Source organism: Catharus ustulatus, chromosome 2 (assembly GCF_009819885.2).
Source record: "Catharus ustulatus isolate bCatUst1 chromosome 2, bCatUst1.pri.v2, whole genome shotgun sequence".
In the NCBI taxonomy this organism is placed as follows: Eukaryota; Metazoa; Chordata; class Aves; order Passeriformes; family Turdidae; genus Catharus; species Catharus ustulatus.
Window position 1 is genome coordinate 91,341,740 of NC_046222.1, and position 23,504 is coordinate 91,365,243.

Here is a 23,504-nt window from a genome sequence, read left to right on the forward strand (position 1 = left end):
TAGAATCAGTGAGAAGGACATCAGTGACATAGCTGAATTAAGTAAATTGACAGATCTCTGTCCTGAGGTGCATCTGTACTTTTGTAGGTACTTTACTAACAGCCAGTAAAGCATAATTGGTATTTAATGTGATGTTGGCAGTAGTGGCCTGTCCTCACTTAGAAGCTAATTCAAGTGAGGAAATTAGCAAGCAGTTTATGAAGACAGTTATGTCCAAAGAAAGGAATATTTCAATATGTTTTCAAGAATTCAACTTCAAGCCCAGTCTGGGTGGAAGTTTTGCAATATACTCTGCCCTCTACTGTCCTCACCTAAAATGCTAATTTAATTGGATTTTATGGGGAATACTTTTAAAACTTGAGGACCAGTGTTGACAGTAGAATGTGTGTTCGTTTTTTTGTGTATTCTCTTTTCCACTCTTTTCTGCAATCCAGTTGTAGATATTAACACTGAATAGTGAATAGTTAACATTTTAACTCTCCTGCTGTGGATGTTAGCATGCTGAGCTGGAAGGTCCAGCTTTCTTATGAATGCTCTTGGTATCCAAGATAATATCTTTCTGATAGATATTGTGTCTTTTATTTGAAAGAACAGTAAGACTTTCAGTCTCAAATAAACTAGGTAGTCTTAATGTCCCTTTAGACACTGAGTTTACTCCTTTTTGGATAATATATCAGTATCTACAGGGCCGTGGCTTTATATTCGAGAATGCAAATCAAAAGCTGCCTTTAAGTATTTGCACCTTCAACAGCTCTCCTGATGATCAGGAATGAAAAGAAGTATAGTTATTTGCTTGCCACAGATTGAAGATATTTATATTTTTAAAATATTTTAGATAATTTTATGCTTTAATTCCTGTATATGTCCTTCAAGCTGCTTTAGCGTTGATAGAGTATTCCCCTTGCAAAAGAGAAAAACACCGATCTACCTCTTCTTGTCTTCAGATGATAAAAATAGTATTCTGACATTGCAAAACAAGGAGAATATGACAATTTCCTATTATTTGCTTAGTGCACCAATAATGTAACCATCACAAGAAGGCAACTGTAATATTACTTTACTTGTCTTATGCAGAAAGAAGGTATAATATAGTGTCATTCGGAATCAATAGAGCAGCACTTTGTTATACACATTTTTCATGGAAGGAATGAGTACAGGAAAATCACCGATAGGAAGGAAAAACTTAGTACTAGCTCCTGTTTCTTTATGCAGCATTTGTGCCCCTATGTTTTTCTATATAGACCTCAGTTGTGAAAGGATTGCACAGGTATACAGTGGTTGGCAAGATATAGCCTTTCCATTAACAGTGTTTCAGTGAAGCTATGACAAAGTTTTTCACTTTGATGGCTCTGAAGTTCATAAGATCTTCCTAAAAAACAGAGCTTAAAATAACTTTAGTTCTATGTAACTCATTATCTGTGTTTATTTGCTGCAGAAAGCTTTCACTTTGATGGTTTTTCAAATACAAGTGTAAACTTGACAGATTTTTAATTGCTCTGCCGTTTTCATTTATCAATTTATCAAAGTGTGTTCAATGTATTAGTCACAATTTTTATATCTAAACCATTGATAAAAGTTATGGTGAGTCTGAAGTAGGCTTCATGGCTTAATTTTTTTGCTCTTCATTTTGTCATATTAAAAGCATTAGAAGACTCCAAAAGAATGTTGTCCTCTTGAGGCTTTATCTCTTCATGGTTCTTTTTTCCTTATCCTTGGGAATATCATCTCTAAGTGGTGGTTTGCAGCAATTTTTCTTGTATTGAAAGGACATCAGCAGTAGTTATATTTTGTGCCAAATGTTTTGGGATTGGAATGTATCTATTTTCTTTTGAGCAAAGTACAGTGAATTCAAGAGAGGTTGTTTTTTTCTGAGGGAGACTTGTAACTGGTTTTCATAGGCAAGTCTGGCAGTCTGGATGAAAACCATTTGATAGTAAAACAGATTTTTCTAGATTTCACACCTGAGAAAAATTTTCTGAAACAAACTACAGTAGAATGTTAGATAAAGGCATGCTCAAAATACTTGACTTTTTACTTCCTTGTGCCATTCTCAGTGCAACAGAATGAAGTATTTTAATCACATTAGGCAAGCGCTAGTGAGCATCCAGGGAACCTAAATACATTCAGATTCCTGCTTTTAAAAGATGGGGAATTGCAGCAGAGGAAACTGAGGGCAAACCCACAAACTCTAAAATAAGTTTGTGGTTCTGAAGTCTGACTTACCCAGAGATGAGAACAAAGCCCATTTTACCTGAGAGAGAGATATCCCACCTGTCATTCAGGAACAAGCCAGCTGAAGAGAAATATGTATCTTTATCAACCAATCTGAAATGTTATGAGAAATCTAATCCACCTTAATATTTGAGGATTACTCCATCTGAGTCCTGTGTGACCATCATACACATACTAAATTGACTATTCCCTTATAAAATCAGGGTTAGGCTTGTAATGCTGTAGATTCTTTTGTGGGCCTGCTGCAGCCTACTCCAGCTTGCTTGGAAGATGACTCCTGGTGAGTAATTTAGGTGTTTGAAACTATGTGCTTTATGATTTTCTGCCCAGGCTCCAGCTGGTCTGCTCCAGGATGAGGATACCGGGTAATTCCTGTGTGATAGATGCAATCCCATGCTGCGTAGCTGAACTGGCATTAGGTGCCTTTATGACCAAATGGGGCCTCAGATGTCACACTGAGCTGAAAAGCTTATATAAATTCTCTATACTACTTTGTGCAGCATTGTGCACATTTCTTGTGTTCCTTTGCATGTATTTAGCTGAATAAGGCAAAACATGTTTTCATGTTTTGAAGACCCTGCAACATTTATACCAAATGCTTACCTTTATCCACTATTGACCAACTGAATTATTCAAAGGAATAAAGACAAAAATATTTCAGGTTATGGGGTTTTGTTTCATTTGTTTTTTTCTGTGTTTGTTTGTTGTTTTTGTTTTGTTTTTGTGATTGTTTGTTTTTCTAGATTTAGATCCTCATGCTTGTGTTCTGTTGGGAGGTGCTGCCTCTAGGAGAGAGGCATGAGTGTTTGAGTTGGAATATCCCTCAAGGTGAATTTTTTCTACTCAAGGGTTTCAAATTTAGCTTCTGCACTTACAAAATGAAGATGACACCATTTAATAATCTTTAGAAGATTAGTTACATAATATGAAGGATTTAAAAAATACTAAAAATTATAGATTTTACTATTACTAGTTAAGCTAGGATTCAATATACTTAATTTGCTTTACAGTTAACATTTAAACAGAATATTCTCATTCATAGAATTTAGCTAAGAAGAAAAATTGCTTTACCGAAAATAGTTAAGCTACAGAAACATGTGGAGAGGAAAGCTAAACAAATATTCAGATGAATGTATTTGAATGTTGTTAGATACAACCATGCAGTGCAAACTTAGGTTGTTTGCAAAAAGATAGTTTATGTAGTTAGTGCACATGTAAGTTTAAAATTGTCATTTAATGATAATTCTTATAATCTCATCAAGGTTGGTCACGCTCTTCTGAGTATCTTTAATTAACAAAACTGGCCTTTTCAGATTCTGAGACTGGGAATTAATTACACGCAGTTTTTGAGGATGTCTTCTTTGTTATTGGCAGCTGTGTGGGAGGGAATGAGTGATTATTCAAGTGAAAATCAATCTGATTATTAATTGTCAGATTGCAGAAATAATATGCAGTTTTCAGATAAAGAATATTTTCTATAATGCAGAATTTTTTTCTAAACTGTCACAGTCTGGGTCAGCAGTTGAAATTTTGTTAAACTCAGTGGGTCCAGGATGTAATGTTTGTGGTTTCCATGGCAAAATATGATCAGTAGTGAAGTCAGAACAGGTTGGCAGCATAGGGTTTACATGTTTTGAGGAGCCTTTATTTGATTCTATAACTAAACCAAAAAGTAATGTTTTCCTGTTGGAAACAGAGTTTTTTCTATTTCTTGTTGGAAATAATAATGCTAGGTATATTGCTGTTGTTCCTTGTGGGCTTTATGAATTATGGCATTCGCAAATGTTTTAGTATCATAATGAGCTGAATTCTCTGAGGTGAGCTGCAACTCTCCTATCTTCTTCTGCTCCAGATCTCTGCCAACTAAGCAGCTTTGCTTCTATCACTGACTATTGGTACTATGGTTGCAGTTAAATATTAATTTAGTTGCTTTAATGAGAAATTGCCTTGCCACCGACTCACCATGTCAATTGCTGGCTATAGAGCTGACAGTGGAAGGTTACATTGGATAGAAGGCTGATCCGCCATAAAGCTAACTCTGCAAAAACCCCGTGGAATGGGTTGGACAAGTGAGTGGAGAGAGCTCACTGTGGTATCATATAACCACTAGATCTCATCTGAGGCGGGGACAGGAACTTATGGACACAGAGAAGCAGAATGGGAGACTATCCTGTGATTCTATTCAATGGCAGCCAAAGTGCTGCACTTGTGCTGCCTTGGCCATAATTTCAAAGTGATTGATAAGACTGTGGTTGCATTAAGCCCTTGTCCATGTGTAACACAGTATGTCATAAAATAGAAGATGTTCCCAGACTCTGGGGGTTACTGCCTAGATGATTTTGCTGTTATGAAATGAGAGAAGTATAGCAAGGCCTGAAGGACTTTGGCCATGTTAATTGTTGCTGCTGACTTCAAGGTTCTGCATTATTTTTCCTTCAATAAAAGCACTACTCCTAATAAATGCGTATCACCTGATGCCTCGATGAGCTATTAACAATAAGAGTGCATGAAAGAGAAGTAGGAGAAACATTCTGTGGAACGACCTAGAAAACCTCTGCACAAATCATTACTGCAACAGGAACTGCGGTATAGAAAATGGATCAACTGTTCTGATTTTCCAAGTACAGTTTGCTCTGAAGTAAACACATCTAAACACACCACAGCAGGTCAGATGTTCACGTCCTTGGGAAGTTGAGAAAAATAATGACTGTAAAATCAAGCATGCACTTGCTGTACATAGAGGCACAATCAAAGCCATGTGAAGACGCATGTGTTTTTTAACGTAGATCACAAAGCACCAGTCCAACTTTGCTCAGCTTGAAGATTAGCTCCAGGGCACTTCAGATGTGGAACAGGAATCTGCAACACAAGTCATGCTGCTTTCCACTCTCTGGACTTGTTTGTGGCACAGATACAGTGATGATAACTGCTTCTTTCTGGAGGAGAGAAGATAGAAATTCTCTGTATGAAAATAACTGTGGAGTACTTGCATCTCATTTGGGTGGTGAATGATTCAACTTCCCTCTATCAGCTAAACCCTTGGTGAAATTTCACTTGGGAAGGATGGGTAGAAATGCTATGGTAGGATGAGCAGATGTCATCAGAGAAGTTGCTGCAGAAAAGACAAACTCTAGAGAAGTAGAACAGCAAATTGGATGCTCATGCTTCATGAGCATTTGGCAGAGGTAAAAACAAAACAGACTCCTTCCCTTGGACTGATGACAGTTTCAAAGCTGTAGTCATATTTACTCAAAAATCACATAGGAATGAAGTACAGAAAGGCCTTTTTTGACTCTGGGAGTGGAAAAATTGCTACTGTTATATCTGTGTGTGTCACAAATGTTGATGCAAAAATAAATGATGACCAGAAGTCATGTGGATCCTTTGATAAGCAAGACCTATCCATATTATAATTTTGTGCCAGATTATGCTCCTACAAGAACCACCAACATTACAAAGCAAAATGGTCGATTTGGCATATTTTTGGAATCTGTGATTCAGATATAAATCCCCTTCTTGGAAGGAAAGCTTTAGCTGAGCACTAGTTGTTTAACTATCCGGGATGGTCACTGGCCTTTCAACAGTGTGAATTTGTATTTCTGGTCTTACACTGTAAAATTTAGGCAAGCATTACTTCTTTGACAGATCTGTGCAGATCTATAGATACAAACCATAAAAAATGTATATCAATTGCTGTTCAAATCCCTTTCTTCTGTGTCAACCATGCAGATTCTGGACACAATTTTGTTATTAAATGCTGTGGAGTCTAATTCCTTCTCATGGTCAATCGTTATAAGATTCCCTCTGCATTATCATTTTGAATACTTAGTTGTAAAGGAAACTGGGGAACTAAACATGTTTAGTACTCTCTTTGATAGCAGACATCATCACCCTCTAGAGAGTGGCAGCATAAAATGTTAAGATCACTACCTACCTCAAAAAGAGTTTAAATTTTTCTTATGTAACTATTTTTTGAAATAAATAATTCTTATAGCTTGTTCACATGATGTAAAGAGTTACATGTCCATTTTCAGAACTAGAGCAACTTGCTGATTTAACAGGGATCTTGAAATATAAAGCCATGGATTCTAGACTTATTGTCTTCAGTGACATGAAATTTGAGTGAAGCAGAAAAAAAGGAAACATCCCATAGCTTCAACAGGAAATATTTGCACAGTTTCTAAATGGATAATCTGATTTCATTTCTTTAATGATTTCCTGTAAAATTCAAAGAGTTTTCTTTTGGCATGCCCAGTTTAACATCCTTCTTGAACAGAAACACGTTTTTTTGGTTATTCTCCAAGGCGTCCATGGTACAGGGAAAGAAATAATCAATTGAAATTTCTGAGAAGATTCTAGAGTCTGATTTCAAAGTGTTAATCAGTCTGTTTGAACTTACATAGGATCAGATGTCATCCAGGTTAGCATGAAATTGATGGTCACTGTGTTTACACATATTTTCAGTGCCCAAGATTTAAATCCACTTAGGAAACCTTTAAAATACTATTAAACACTATTCCATAAGACAGTGCCAAATTTCACTTTTGCCTTACATAGATAAAATTGCTTGTGTGAGCACAGAGTGAATGGAAACATGTTTTCTATTTTGAATACTCTGAAGGAGCATTTGCTGTAATTCCTAACTACACAAGGAGCTAGTATCTCTTAGCAGTATAATAATGTATACTGAAAATTTTTTTTCTGTTGAAAAATGAAGTCCAATGGGATACAATTTTAACCCTTAAACCTGTTGAAGATGTTTGCAAGCATTTGAAGACAGCACTATTTTTTCTTTGAAAAAAGATTTTGTGATTAATTTATTTAACATTTTGAAAAATCTATGTTTATTTTTCATTCACTTCAGCTCTGCAAAATGAATGACAAAAGCAGCTTCCTGAGTAGAAATTGGTTGGGAAACCATCCCAATAACTTCAACAGCTTTGAGTCCAGAGCACATTACACATGTTTTATCCATCTCTGGTTTCATATGCATTGGACTTCACACTGATGCAATTTTGTTTCTTTTCAGAGCTGAAACATGAGATCTATGTTTGGAGGCTGACAGCTCAGCGGATCAACCCAGCCAGCAGAGAGGAGACTGCTGTAAAATGCCTTTTGATGCAGAAGGTGCTGACTTTGGAGATGCTCTTGAGGAAAAAGCTGAGGACGTTTCACAGGTAGGCAAGGACCAGCGTGTCCCACCTCCCCTTTCAGGGATCTTCACCATGGCAAGACCTGCGTTCCCAGCTCTGTCTTGATGAGATGGGTGTTGGGATAGATGGGAAAAAACACTCTCAGTCTCAGTAAAACACAAAGTACTTTAGGACAAAGCTGATATGTAAAGCCTGGAAAATATGATTGTGAATATGACCCAAAATTAAAGGCCTAGAAATTTCAGGCAGCTTTTGGTTAAAAAAGTTCACAAATATATCACTGCACTTTTCCTTACAGTCGTGGCTTCAGCACAGCAAAATGCTGGAGTTTCTTTTCTTTTTTTTTTTAACTGAAAAGTTCAAATTCTCTTCAGTGATTGGTTGAGTTTGAAAAACATTTCCCCAGTGAATTACTGAGTTTTACAATTATTTCATAATCAAAATTTCGGTGTAAACCTCAGGCCATACATGTTTTATGTACAGAAAAGAAGTTTACATAAACTAGGACCAAAAGAATAATTACCTTGTTTTGTTTAGATTCCAGTAAAACCAGATGTTATGCCAAGGAATTTGATGACTGAGAATAGCAGTGATAAAGATTTTGAATTTTCATTGACTAAAGCAAGATTGAAATAATTAATTTTAATTAATAACATTGTTAAAGAATTTGAGCAAGAAAATGTAAATATGATTTCTTGAACTATTCCAGTGTTAGGATTGTTTACATGTTTTTTGCTGATATTATGTATTTTGAATTGAGTGACAGTATTAATACTACCAGACAAATAAGGCTGTTAAAATCACCCCCTTTTCAAAAGATTTTAAGATCATCAGAGTTTATGATATTCTAAAGAGAACCCTTCTGACTTACAAATAAAATTTTATATTTAATCTTGAAAATCAGGATTCCTCCAGCACAGCACATTTGCAGAAATGTAAAAATTCATTAGCATTAACAACAGAGCTCCTGAACTGCAAAACCCAAGGCTTTTTGCTGGAGGCCTGACTGCACCAATAACACAATGAAGTTGTTCGGATCTTAAAAACTTCACTATGAAATGCAAATGTGAAACACGAGTGTTCTGACTTGCTGATGTTAGCACACAGCCCTTGTTTTATCACAGTGGGACACACACATCAGCTCCTGGAACTATTAAGGGAACTACCCACTGCAGATAGTCAGATCCTCTACTGAGGTCTATCCCCTGGAGTCCAGCTCCTTCCCAGCCTGCAGCTTTCTTCATGAACAGAAGGGTTTGTGTGTTAGTGGAGCTTCTTACAAAGGTGGAGTCTTAAGTGAATGCTCATGGGAATTTTGCTGCATGACCCCTTTGTGATATGAGTTACTCCACATGGGGGAAGAGGTGATCTATATGTAATGAGAGGGATTTATTCCAATGGTCTTGGCAGAGCTCTAATTTCACTCTGGAAAAAAGTAGGTGTCATTTTCTTTCAGACAAATTTCACAAGAAGATAAAAACTGGGAAACAAATATCCAGGAACTTCAGAAAAAAGTAAGTAGATGGCAAGTTTTTTCACTATTCATGTAGATGAAGCTATGCCCTTCTATAGAGATAGTGCTTTAAATCTAATGGAAATTTAATAACTCTCCCAGGGTGGTTGGCTTATTTGTCAGATAAGGTTACTGCAGCACATGGTGAGGTTTTATTAGGTTTTGTACCTTTGTTCCTTAGAAAAAACTATAACTTAAAAAAACAATTAATGATTCAGCACTGTGTTCTTAAATTTTTAATCCATAGCCAGAAAGGCTCAGGAGGTGTCACTAAATTGTTTGTAGCCATGATGAGTGGTAAGAGTACACTCCTCCCAACGTACCCAATGCTGACTCTAATTTAATGCATTTTGGTGACACTACTGCTTTTATTATTCAAGTAGGGATAAACCACTTGATAAATCCTGTTCTCTTAGCTGTGCACAGACTAGCACTGCTTAAGTCTTTATGCTGAATCTGAGAAGATAGAAACTCTGCCGTGGGATTAATGTCTCCTAAATTTAATTATCGAGGATCGAGGTGTCACAATCTCTCTACCTCACTGAATCACAAATGAATCAGGCCTGTATCTGAGAGCTCAAGTCCTTGATTGGACTCCTTGGGGTGCAGGTCCTTGACTGGGAGAACACTGTCTTGTTTCACACCAAACCAGAGTAAACCCAAGAGATTTTCTTCATACCCCTTTCAAGGCATTGCATAAGAGACAAACTTTTTAAAGAACGTAGACTTGCTTGTATTTTAGTAGAGGTTTAAACTATGTGAAACAAGAGATGAACTCAGTCTGGGAGAAAGTGATTCCCTGGAGTGGTAGTGGAAGCAGAGACCATGGAAAACACTGGGGCTGAGGACACAAGGAAATTGGCACAGTCAAACAGGAACTGGCCACGGAGATGTGCAAACACTGTAAGAGATGAAGAACTTGGCATGTACATGAGAGTTGTACAGGAAGTGTGAAAGATTTGACCTCTAAAGTAATTAATAGGTTTTCAGAGCACACCTGAGAAAAGAAGGGTGATTTTGTCCCAGATGACAAAAGCACAGAGTGCTCAGAATGCTCTCTGTGACTCCAGTTGAATTTCAATCCTACTTCACTCTCTGGAATGAAGTTGTGGAGGGGGTGGCTGAATACAGCTGAATGTATGCAGCAGTGCTAGATAGATACTTGTATGTCCTAAAACCCCTTGGACCACATACTCATGCTTTTTTATAAGTATGCATAAGATGCACACCTACGAAAACTATTCAGGTAGTTCTGTCTTTTATGCTGAAGAGGAATATACAATAGAGGAACAGCAGTGTGAGCTTCACACATGCTTTTCTGAACTCTATGCATAATACATAGCTTCTTCTTTAATACAATTACTAATTTTATTTTCCTGTCTGTCTCCAGCACAGAATAACAGACAAAATTCTTCTCATCAAATGTCTGACAGTGCTGGGATGTGTTATTCTTATGTTTTTTCTCAACTCATTTGTTCCAGGCATCTACCTAGATCTTGGTAAGTTTCCTAGTTTTGTTTGAGTAAAATAAGCAACCTCCCTGAAAAAAAACCAGTTGTACCTTTCTGAGTCTCATTCTTTTCAGAAAGCCATTTTTCATATGTCTCTATCCTCACAATTCTACCAGGTTAAGCAGCAATGGGAAGAGAAGAACAGGCTTTAAAAATTCAGTCATGTCCCAGTTATCCCAGGAGGAATAACAGAGAGTGCTCATGACTTCATTTTCTGGACTTTCCAATACTAATGAGCTGGCTAAACATTACAGAATGAGCAAATTTGACCTTGGCATCATTTGCACTGTTTGAGTGAGTGACCAATATGCATCAGGGAGATCAGAAAATAATCACTCTGTGGGAGAGCAAAGAAGGAGTTTGGCATTATTTCGTAAGCATAGAAAGCTCTTTGTATAATTTACAGCCTCCATTACTTTATCACCATAGTAATTAATTTCCAAAAATAAAAATTGGAGGACACTGTATATGGGTGAAAAGAAAGTAGCTGTGTGCATACTTTCTATATATAGGTCAATAAGGGGAGGTTTTCATACAGGTCATTGTATATCCCTACAAGAAAAAACTTCCTGAAAACAGGATCAAATGGAATCTCACATTTAACTGAAAGACAGTCATAAAACCTACCTGTGCATTGACCAATAAAAAATGAATTTTTTTTTTTGGCTGCTGAGCTTTTCAAGATTATGGAATTTCAGATACAATTTTTTTTTCATGGAATCTGAATTTACACACCATGTACTTCTATCTCAGTGGCTGACAGATGAAGCAGTCTTGAAGAGGAATAACTCATAATGAATAACTCAATAGTCATATACACAGATTATTACACTGGCACTTATTTTTGCTGTGCAAAATATAGAGCCAGTTATAGCTCTACAGGGATGATCAGGCGGTAAGCAAGACCTTCCATATCTGCTGCTGACAGACTATTTGCCATGCAATGGGCAGTTTCAGCCCATGAAGATTATTGTCTTTTAAGAAGTTGAAAGATAAACTGATATATTATAACAGCAAAAGTGCTATGTTATGAAAGTCTGGGAAAATGTAGAAGCTGAAAATATTTGAATGCATTTGAAATCATGATGGCTGAGAACATAAGAAAGGCCTTCACATCGACAATTTAAGAAATTTATTGACACCCTTATTTTTTGTCTCAGATAAGTGGCACTGAAGCATGTAGGACTTCTCGAATTAAGGCAAATATCTCTAAACGTTTTTGAAAAACCAGATAGTCATTAAAGAATAAACAGCAATGGCTCTGTATGCTCCTGGTAAGATACTTTTTCAAAACTACCAAGGAGTTGGAGTCAATGCTAGCAGAAACATTGTAACTATTGGTCATTTTTTTTTTTGTAGTCCTGCTTTATACCAGTAAAAGAAATGAAAACAAATGGAATGTTTGGCAGTGTAGGTTTCTGTTATTCAGTAGCTGAATAACAACCCTGAAAGTAAATAAGGGCTCTATGTGTTCTGCATAATTTCTCCCCATTCTGCATTCACGGCAAATTAGATTAATGAATAAATGTTACTAAATCATATACATAATTTCTACTGAAAAGTAATTGAACCTGTAAACTTCTACTGATAAGTTTACAGGTTCCATAATTTACAGACTCTCATTTTTGTTTCCTGAGTTTCACTATCTTGATGATAGCTGTCACTTATTTATCATTACTGGAGTAGTGCTGCTGTGAGGCTCTATGGATTTTAGTCTTCCAAAGCACAGAAATATATTTCCTAATATTAACTACATCTTGTACTCTGTTGGCTTAGGTAAATTTGTTCAATATGTTTTTCTCATAAAAATGAAAGTAAATTGCAGTTCAGTGTTTAATTTTCTACCAGAATAATGGTTTATACAGAGGCTGAAGTGTTAGAAATCTAATAACTTTAAATTGCATTCGGTAGAGAGAATTAGAAAGATTTTAAAATTCCTTATCAGTCTCAAGCCTAGATACAATTTTTCCATTATGAACTTGGAATCATTAATATAATTCGAAGGTACTGACATTTTAATTTAAATAATAAAATTTGCATACTTAGCTGCCTTTTGAAATGCAGAACTCTTTCCTATTCAGTTTTCTTGTGCCTGTTCATTAATTTATTTAGTGTAATTCTATGAAATATCTATGTTAATAAAAGATTAGTACTGAGACTTAAAAAAACCCATATACTAAACACTGTAAGACTCCTACAGTATACTTTCATTTGGCCCCATAAGATTTAATTTTATTTTATTGATAAAGCATTAATAAAACATCTGAGAAAAGATGACAAAGGATGAAACTAAAGCCCCTTTGAGGATTGTACCTGGCTACTATTTTGACTTTATCTTTTAGGCCAGCATATCTAGAGCTTTGAACTACTTTAATATGCCTGAAAATATTTAAAAAGTAACATAAAGTAAGATTTTGTTGAAATTTTAAGCTAGATTTTTTGAAGAGAGCATTTAAAGTGACTGGGTCAGAAAAAATACAAAAATCAATCTGCAGCTTAATTCCCTCTTCTGTGGGGAAGATACTTTATCTCTGATTTGGTTTTAGTCAGTTCAATGAGTTGCTGAGCTGCTGTGAACTTGTGCAGTTCCTTCTAGCATCTGTGAAGAGGGACCCATTATCTCTGTGGCCCTGCTTTTCCCTGCCTCTCTGTGCTTTCTCCATGCAATGCTCTTGCAGACCCCCTCACTCTTGCCCCCTTCCACTTCTGGACACCTCTTTTCCAGGGCCAAGCTCACTAGTTTCTGAGACAGGAGAATGTCATCTCCTTTAAAAGGTTGCAACAAAAACTGTTGCTCCCATATTCAAGGAACAAGGTGAAAACATGAGCAAAGGAATGAGATAGTTCCTGTTTCAGAGAGCAGATACTGCCTCAATTTTGCTGCTTATGGTAAATAGTTGCATCTTGCATCTTTGAAACATATTAAAACTGTGACTGAAATGGTGGAGAAGTAAGAAAATCACTTTTCATTTAATATAAACTGACTTCTGCTTTTTTGGTAGGCCATGCTTTGCAGAATTCTTTTTATTTTCTTGCTAGAGCATTAAAGGAGAAATGTATCCACTTGGTGTACATATGGAAGACTCTTGTTGTATTGAGACTCATTTGAATACCAGTTGCCATATTTATTGACTCATTTCCATAATTTACAGAAAAATTGTTCACGTTCACATGAGAAATTAAATACCTTAATGGCAAAGGGCCTCAGCTGAACAGTCTCCTCCCTCCATTATGCCTACAGATGCTATTATGCAAATTATAGCAAAAATTTTGTCTTAACTGGAGGGAGGAGTCACTTCTTAAATTCAGGGAAATGGATAGGATTTCAAGTTTCTCCTCTTTACTTGTTTTGATTTTCATCCTGCTTTTGATTTTCAGGTTTCGGTGGGCATACTCGATTTTCAGCTTACAACTGTAATTTACAGAGATGAACATCATGGAATGATGCTCATCCTAATAATAGAATGATTATCATAGAGTTGAAAGTGAGTGGTACTTAGCTTGTTTAGTGAGGAAGCTTAGAGAGGGCTGCACAGTCCTAGAGACCCTCACAAACTTGCTTACGTACATTTGTTTTTTCATCACAGAATGTGTGAAGTTTCATAACAATAGTTACTTAGAAACAATTATATCAGTTCTCCATTCATGCAGCCTACTAAGATTTTAACAACTAACTTAATCCATTTATTTTCTGTAACATTTAAATTAGGAGCTCACTGCAGGAGTGATTTTTTGCTAACAACTTTGAGACAGATCTGTAGGGTCAGCATGTGTATATAAAAGCTTGCATGAGTTGCAGTACTGTAACCAATGGCAGAAGTCTTTAACTTACAGGTCTTTAAATTATGTGATAATGTAAACTATGAATCTCCAGTATTCCACAAGTGAAATAAATGTAGTCTGTGTGGTTTGGTTCTGAAGATGCATCCTGGGGAGCTGCTCAAGAAGAACTCTATTAAACTTTCCCCACTCCCCACCCCAGCTTTTATGGCCCTGGGACAGGCTACATATGTGCATTTGAACTTGTGCCTAGAGGCTTCCTTAGAATGGTGAAAGTGTTTTGAAACTTAAACCTCTCCCCCACAGCCCTGTGAGAAAGATCCTGCCTCACAGTGTGCAGCAGAATTCCTCAGATCCAAGAAATTTATATATCCCTTGTATAGGAACACAGGGCTGAGAAAGGTGTGGACAGATCCCACTAGCATGAGAGGGGTGTTAATGTCAAAGGCTCTTAATTCTATACTTTGAAATTTTATTCTGGAACATTTTTCCCATCTCTTATCAGTCATAAATAGATTGAACTAGGTTATGCCACTATTCCGTGTGATGGTGGAATTGTATAAATATGACATTTCTTATGAACAATAAAACTATATTTGCAGAAACAGACAAAATTGACTTAAAATGTGTTTGTCCCCATGGAGAAGATGAAAAAGAGTGTTTATAGTTTCCCTATGTTTGGTTTCAGGTTAATTTGTGCAATAGTTAAGATGACATGTTCATTATAGAGTTACTCAGTGCTATTGAGGAGTTGTTTTATAAAATATCTGTCACAAATCATAGACCAGTTTAATAAACTGATTTATAATTTTTTAATGATTGAGAAAAAAATCCTGAGAGAAACAACTAATAGGACATAAAAGCTGGTGAGCAAACTAGATTTAAGAAAGCGTAGGCCAGATGCCAAGAATTAAATTAAGTTTAGCGCATCTTATATTTCACTTCCTAAGTCACTATATCCTCATTGTGAAAAGTGCACATTTGGTCTTTAATTTGTCACAAAAGCTAAAATTTATCTAGAAATTAACTAGGTCTAGGAAATGAATCAATTTTAGATTATGAAAACTTGTAGGTGTTGACTCCTAAGTAATGACTGAAATGATACTTTATTGTCAACTGCACTTAAAGCTTTCACAATGACTATTTTCTTTTCCTTGTCTCTATTTTCCCCCCATTTTGGTTTAAATTGTATTTCATTATTTTGGAAAGCTTCTAACATGATAAACTAGGCAACCAGATGCAAAGCTTGGGAAGCAGCATTTGTGGACCTTTTCTGTAGAGCTAAAAATACCATCCTGAATAATCTGTAGTTCCCTGGAAACTCCTTCGCATATTTCAGTAAAGTAAATGGCTTTGGCCTCCAAAACATTTGGATTACAGATACCTTCTCTGTACATGGCAGTAGGCTCCTGCTCTCAAAGTTTTCATGTTCTTCTTAAGCTTGTGATATTCTGGGGAAAAAGGGGAACATCCCCTATATCTGGAGCTGAGAATTTATTGTCAGTCTAATTAAAAGTTGTATCAGTGCAATCAAAGTAAGCAGTTATTATTCATCTTATGATAATGCTAATACTTAGAGTCTAAATTATCTAATTAATACAAAGTAAAACTCATTAACAATATGCAGTATAGCCTGTTTTAATAAACCAACCAATCAACCAACTTCTCCCCCCCTCCCCTTACAAAAAACCTCAACTCAAACCCCTCCACACAAAAATCCAGCCAAAACCCAGAGGAACAATCCCAGTATCATATGCCTATTTTCTTGTTGTTAGGGTTACACTTTGATGTTCTCCAGGGTGCTAAGCATCATACATTTAGGCTGAGAGGAGTCACAACAAAGTGATAACTTGAGGGTTTTGCTGGGATAAGAATACGTATTAGGGGTGTCTTCCTCTTCTTTGCCAAGATGTAAATAGTGTTGGTGTTGATGGTTTCTTACCTCCTTTCTACTCAAGTGCTTGAGTCCACTTGAACCCTTTTTTATATATTTTCTGAAACTTTACACTTTATTTTTTCAAATTATATTTTCAACTCTACATTACACCTGATTTTATCATATGAGGTGTGTTGTATGCATGTTACATGCATTTTTTTTCTTGTGCTTTTTGTTACTCCTAAAATGGAGTACTCTATCATCTATAACTAACCACTCTTGAGTTACTGGATTCTTTTTTATCATCTTATGCATTTCTTTTAGCTGCAGTTACTTATGGATTCTTGTCTGTGACAATTTATTTTTCCCCTCACCATTTTCCATTAATGTTCCACCTATATAAAGCTGTACTGCTGTTTTCTATGACTAAAGTTGTTTATTTAATTGCTGATCTGACAATGGTAAACAAAGCAATATGTTGGAGCATCTGATAAGAGTCTGCACTCCAATGTAGAAAGACATAAGACTAGAGCCAACATTTTAAGCTGTCCTCTCTGAAAGTCTTCAGGCTTTTCTGGAGACTCTTCCAGGTGTGCTTGCTGGCTGCTTTGCAGCCCTTTTCTCCAGATATAATCAGCTACAATTGCCAGCAGAGTTTGATATATTTGTCCTCATTTAGAGTGCTCTTAACCTCCCTACTTGTCATTCATCCATTTACAGTAATTTCACGAATACAAGCCGCACAATTTTGACTAAGATTTTGCTCCCACACCGGAAATGCGGCTTATACTCAGGAGTGGCAAATATGTGAATAATTTTCTGACATTTACAACCCCAGAAGTGCCAACCAGGGTGCCGAGCCGAGCACCTGCCAGTAAAACCCAGGATTTCGCGATTGTTACAAATTGGTTACTGTGTTGCGCGACGGGTGGGGCCAGCTCAGCGCCGGCAGCGCGTGGGGAGGGAGGGAGGTAGGGGAGTTCCCTGCTTCAGACGGGGGAGAGGCGGGGGCTCTGTGCTGACATCCCCACGGTTCGGGGAGGAGGCGAGGGCTCCGTGCTGCCATCCCCGTGGCCTGTGGGGTAAGCAGGGGGCTCCTGCCCCCGCCTGCCGCTGCAGGAGCAGGCAGGCTCCACCCCCGCCCTCTGCCACTGCGGCGGGAGCAGGGGGTGCTCCGTACCTGCCCGCCGCGGCGGGAGTGGGGCGTACTCCGTGCCTGCCTACCACCGCGGGGCAGCGCCGGGCTGGGGCAAGCGAACCCAGAGGCAGCGGCCAGCCCCGAGCGGACTGAGCCTGCACAGCCTTAGCTGAGCCTGCACAGCCTTAGCTGAGCCAGTAAACACCCCGCCATGCCACGGTTCTGTTACTATTTGGCAACATTGTTGCACGCGGGTCCTTGCTGCAAACGACAGAGTGGCTTATACTCAGGTGCGGCTTATTGATGGACAAAGAACAAAATGTTTGCCAACACCCAGAGATGCGGCTTATAGTCCGTGTGGCTTGTATTCGTGAAATTACTGTACTCTGGTATCTGTTGTGGCATGTGGTGGTGTTGGTTTAGGTAGTCTAACACTCTTACATTGAGGTGAAGAAGAGCTCTGCATGGGACTGACCTGCTGGCGTCTGATATGTGGTGCAGAGACTTGATTGCGCTGTGAAAATGCAAGCTTTTTAAAAATGAGAATGGACATAAACTGTGTCTGAGAGACTTTGTACATCTTTGATTCTTAGTCATGTCAAAAACATTCCTGGTAGAGTGTACATGAACATGAGTTAAAAATAAATCTGACAATAATTTTTTAATGATCAGAATGTTGGAATGGAGCTAAGTCAATGCAGTCAGCATTAACTCTGACTCAGAAAGTCCAGATGTTAGTTATTCATCCCTGTCACCATAACACCTTTCTTGTGAAAATACAAGAGATCTGCTATCCTTACGCTTGTAGTCTTTATTTTAGAATAATTTTCAAAAAATTCTGCCTTGAAATTTCACAGTTGTGTTTAAAAACAGTTAATTATGCATGTACAATACTCCCTCTCCATCCAGCTGCCCATACATTTGAAGAGAAAAAGCCAAGAACCATTAACTATTGTATCTGCTAGTGCAGCCTTTGATCTTTACTGCTCGCTTCTGGAGAAGTCGACCTTTCCTTTATCTTTATATTTGCAACTCCTCAAATTATTTTTCATTCACAAGAGTCAATAAGGCTGTGGCAATAGAGTGTGTTGGTTTGCAGTGACCTTTACTGGGAGTACTCTAATTTTTCAGCCTTACAGATTAGTGCGATATAGACAGCTATATATCTGTGAGCGCATCTCTGGAAGATGGAGTGCCCAGATGTAGAAATGTCTAACCAGGTTTCTTTCTTACAGTGTTCTGTTTTGAGTGCTATCCTCTAATCTATAAAATTGTGTTTGGAGAGTAAATGAAGCTAGGTGTAGGCATCACAATGCAACGATGAATATGATTTCACATTTTAACTTCATGCTATTACAGCTGTTCAACAAAGTCCAGCACATCCTTTCCTAAGGCACATGTGCTGATCTGGGATTGCAGAGCAGTCAGTTCTTTACCTTATTTCATGCAATTCTTCTGTTTTTTTTCTGCTGTAATTACAGTAATTTCACAATTATAAGCCACACCTGATTATAAGGCGCACATCCAGGTGCCACCAACTACCTTGGGTTACAATACAGAGTGTGATAAAAGGTCTATTCTATCACCATCTGTTGAGGGCGGGGATAGTGATCCTTATCTCTGTGGGAGATATTCTGATAATGGACCATCCATTGAAACCAGGTGGGGCATTGTTCTTTATCTTTTCACAACCCATCCTTCCTCCAGCGAGTCATTTTCTGCTAATGGCCCATTGAGTCCCACTGTGAGACTGATAAAGTTACTTCATCCCATTGGAAGTTGCTCCAGCCAGGGGAAGAGCCCAACATTTCTTACCAAGATAAAAACAGAGGTTTGGGGACACTAAGGGAGCCCCTTTCTCCCCTGGACTCCAGAGGAAAACCGGATTTCTCCACATCACCACTGGACCTCCAGAGGGAAACTGCACCTTCTGCAGGAGCACTGCTCCAACTGAACCACATCTGTCACTGCAAGAGGACTGCAGCCACCATTTAATGGGACTGCTACCAACACCCTGTCTGATGGGGTGTCAGGTTGTACTCTGACTTTGTCAGGGTTTGGGATTTGTTTCTTTATAGTACTGTATTTCTATTTTAATTTCCCTAGAAAAGAACTGTTATTCCTAATTCCCATATTTTTGCCTGAAAGCCCCTTGATTTCAAAATTATAATAATTTGGAGGGAGGGGGTTTACATTCTCCATTTCAAAGAGAAGCTCCTACCTTTCTCAGCAGACACCTGTCCTCCAAACTAAAACAGCAACTTTTTGTTCTTTGTCCGTATATAAGCCGCACCTGATTATAAGCCGCACTTCTGGGTTCAGACCAAAATTTTAGTCAAAATGGTGCAGCTTATAATCGTGAAATTACTGTACTTTGTACCAGCATAGGATCCTGCTTCTTTTGCCTTGCACAGGGTTACAGTTTCCACCATTTTTTCCTATATCCTTTTATTCCCCTTCTATTGTGCCAAGTGTTTATTGGTGTGGTGCAAGTCTTGGACTGCCACCTTCCCTGCTCTCTCCCCCAGGGAGTTGTCTTAAACTATGGTGCTAAAAATAGCAAAGAACATAACATGATTTCTATGAACCTCAACCTGTGAAAAGAGACTACAGTAATTTCACAACCATAAGGTGCACCGGACTATGAGGCGCACCCCCCAGGAGTCGGAAACTTTTGCAACTTTGTTGATCGTATAAGGCACACTGGACTATAAGGTGCACTATTTTTTTGCAGCAAGGAGCCGCACGGCGCGCAACAAAGTAATGAATTACTGGCAGGTGCTCGATTTGCAAACATTTTTCAAAGATCGGTGTAGCCATTAAACGCAGCCCCAGGCGCCCTCCCGTTGCAACGGGCCCCGGCACTCCCGCCCGCCCCCGGCACTGGCTGGCGCAGCTCACGGCTCCCAGCTCCCACTGCACGGTCGTGCTGCGTCCCGGCTTCACCTTGGCTGACAGCGGCACCGCTTCTCAGTGCTTTTCCGCACCGCTTTTTCGCTGCTTTTCAGCACTTTCCTGTGGTGCTTTTTCGCCACTTTCTGGTGTTTTCCCGTGGTTCTGTTTCGCCGCTTTTCCGCGCTTTCCCGCAGCGCTTTTTCGCTGCTTTCCTGGTGCTTTCCTGGGGCACTTTTCCACTGCTTTTTCACAGTGCTTTTTTGCCACTTTTCGGTGTTTTCCTCCGGTGCTTTATTGCCGCTTTTCCACGACCCTTTTTCCACCGCTTTTCAGCACTTTCCCACAGAGCTTTTTCACCGCTTTTCGGCTCTTTCCTGCAGGGCTTTTTTGCCGCTTTCTCGCGGTACTTTTTCGTGGTGCTTTCTCACCACTTCTCGGTGCTTTCCTGTGGCGCTTCTTGGAACTTCCCTGCGGCCACGCTGCTTCCCCCTGCTTCTCCCCAGCCGGTGGCCGCACCAGTTCCCAGTTTACCCCGCCCGGTGGCTGCAGCTCCCGCGGTTCCTGGCTCAGCTCGCAGCTCACACTTCTGGGTTCGCAAATTTCCAAACTTTGTACATCAGATAAGGCACACCAGACTATAAAGCACACTCCCAGGTTCGGGGGAAAATTTTAGTCAAAAGGGTGCACCTTATAGTCGTGTAATTACTTTACTCAAAAGACCAGCAAGTTGCTTTGTGAGAAGATAACTTTATATTTAAAAGAAAATATTAAAGATAAAAGACCATTTGGACAGCAAGTACTTCTTAGAAATATTCAGCAAGATTTCAGAATGTATATTTTCAGGGAACCCTGATAAAACAAAATTTTCATTCACATTCAGAACTACTGATAAAACATGTTATATGAGTAGAGCAAGCACTACTGGATGTATGACTTTGATTTAACTTTATCTCCCCAATATTTTTATTGGCTTGTGTAAGAGGATGATCAAGCACATAATGCATTACTATTACACCATACTACATGAAGGAATGTCATACACCCTTAAGTTACAGTCTGACAAATAAAGAATTTTAAAAAGAACAGAAAATTAAAATCACACTTTGAGAAAAGCATATTAAAAAAAAAAATCAGTGTGTCCCTACAATCGTTTGCAAATTGGAGTACCATATTTTCGTCTGGCAGAAGCTCCTTCTAGATGGTTTTAAAAAAAAATTCTCCACTACTATAAATGTGTGACCCTGAATATTTTGTTACCAGAATCATTGTTGCTGTTATTAACATCTCCTTTTCACTCTTTCTTGTCCTACCCACTACTGTTAACATAAACAGATTGTTCTCTGCCCTTTGGGGAAGCCTGGTATTTACACAAAGACTTGTCAGGACCTCTTTAATAATTTTATCTTTGAGCTAAATATCCTGGATTCTTTACATTTTTCCTCAAATGTCAGCTCTTTAGACTGTTGATTGTGCTTCCTTCTCTGCCTCAGATTTCCTAATAGGTATGCACCTTACAGTATGTAGTCCCAGGATTTGCCAGGGATCAGGAGTGCAGAAGTTACTTCACAGAATTGACTATTTATAGCCCTGGTTCTGTATTTCAGAAGGCCATGAGATTTAGTTGTGATACACTGTGTTTCTCAGGTCTTTTCTGCAGGACTATTTGGCTTCCAGCTTCTTCCCATCCCAGATTTTCACAGTTTTATCTCTTCCTACCTAAATGTATTATCTTGCACTGTTCTTGAGCAGCCTGCTGTTTTGCCCAGGCTATCAGTGAGATCATGCAATGTTATCCTGACTTTTGTTTTCAGTTCATATGTCTCAAGTGCCATTTCTGTTTCCAGAAAAGTGAAATTTTATCAGTCTTCATAAATGTATTACCCGAAACTCTGTGCTTATAAAGTGAACATACAGCGTCCCCATTTCCACTTTGTTTGGAGGAATCTTCTTATGCTTCTATGCTTCTGACCTGTTAATATGAGGTAGTAGGTCAAAATTACTTTTGCTGAGGAATGCAAATTCTTCTAAATGAGCATTTGAAAGGCCTGCAAATTCCACAGTAATTTTTCTCCTTAATTTCTTGCTCTTTCTCCTGCCTGCCTCCAAATTTTAGACTTCTGTTTTATTCTGTTAGATTGTTTTATATCATCAAGTAAATCTACTTGATTATTTTAAAATAAGGGTTTTTTTGAGTAGGATTTCAATTGAGTTTCACTCATCATGAGCTAAGTATTATTCCAAAGGTGGTTTTGCCTACTGGGTATAAGAAAAGCATATCATTTCAGCAATTTCTACTGTGCTTTTTTTTTCCCTGGCACCAGGCAGAAGACATGGAAATATTTTCTTTTGAGGAATGCATCATAAATTTGCAAGATGCATTTTATAATAAATTGTCATTTATTTTCCCCTAACATAAACAGAAATTGTCGCCCTCTTCAATAGGTAGAAATGGAATTTAGATTCAGTTTCTCTCCAAGTTCTCTTTTTGGGACATCTATTGTAGTGAAGCAGAGGCACTAAAAGGCAGTAAAGGAAGTGGTTTGTGGAACTGTAAATGGGCTTTGTTTTCACTAGAGTAATGAGAAATTATTTTTAAAAATGATTTATATTTCTCTGGCTCTCTTTTGAGGTTCAGGAAGCTAGAAAAAAAATGAACAGAGAAGCCAGTCTTTAATGTACCCTAGTACTTTCAAAATTCTCCATAGTGAATAAAAAATTCCAACAAAGTGTCTCCTCTCCTCTCCTCTCCTCTCCTCTCCTCTCCTCTCCTCTCCTCTCCTCTCCTCTCCTCTCCTCTCCTCTCCTCTCCTCTCCTCTCCTCTCCTCTCCTCTCCTCTCCTCTCCTCTCCTCTCCTCTCCTCTCCTCTCCTCTCCTCTCCTCTCCTCTCCTCTCCTCTCCTCTCCTCTCCTCTCCTCTCCTCTCCTCTCCTCTCCTCTCCTCTCCTCTCCTCTCCTCTCGTTTGCCCTTCCCTCTGGAGAGCTGTACTTGTTGAAGCACAGCAGGATCACACCTCCCTTGCATGTCTGTATTCTCAGGGAATAATATTGTAAAGCCAGGCACTGCTCTCTCATGCAAAACTGCATGCTTGAAGCTAATGTGTGCTGATAATTCTCACGGTGCTAGAAAATGGCTGGCTTCATCCACCCCTTCTGTAATACTTCATTAGCTTGAGTGATTAATTGTTATCTCTGTATGTTCTAGCTGATTCATTATTATTGGAGACAGAAGGGTAGGAATAATACTGAGATTTTTTCACAGATTGTCCCAGAAGTAATGAGAAATTCTTTAATTCTTCAGTTTGTTGTAATTACATGCAAAATGTATGTGAGAAATATTGTCACTTAGATTTTTATAAAATAACAGTTAAAATTCTGCTACTTAACTTCAAATCAGCAGACACATACT

The 23,504-nt window shown here is 38.4% G+C and overlaps 1 protein-coding gene across 3 annotated transcripts in view; it reads left to right on the forward strand.

Moving 5' to 3' along the window:
• The window catches only part of OCA2 (OCA2 melanosomal transmembrane protein), a 190,701-nt gene that overhangs the window by 97,158 nt on the left and 70,039 nt on the right, over positions 1-23,504 (forward strand). For all 3 annotated transcript variants that reach the window (XM_033053545.1, XM_033053547.1, XM_033053546.1), the window contains 3 exons: positions 7,262-7,409; positions 8,842-8,899; positions 10,289-10,397. In XM_033053545.1, coding sequence (XP_032909436.1) covers positions 7,262-7,409; positions 8,842-8,899; positions 10,289-10,397 — 315 coding nt within the window. The remainder of the gene's footprint in view (positions 1-7,261; positions 7,410-8,841; positions 8,900-10,288; positions 10,398-23,504) is intronic.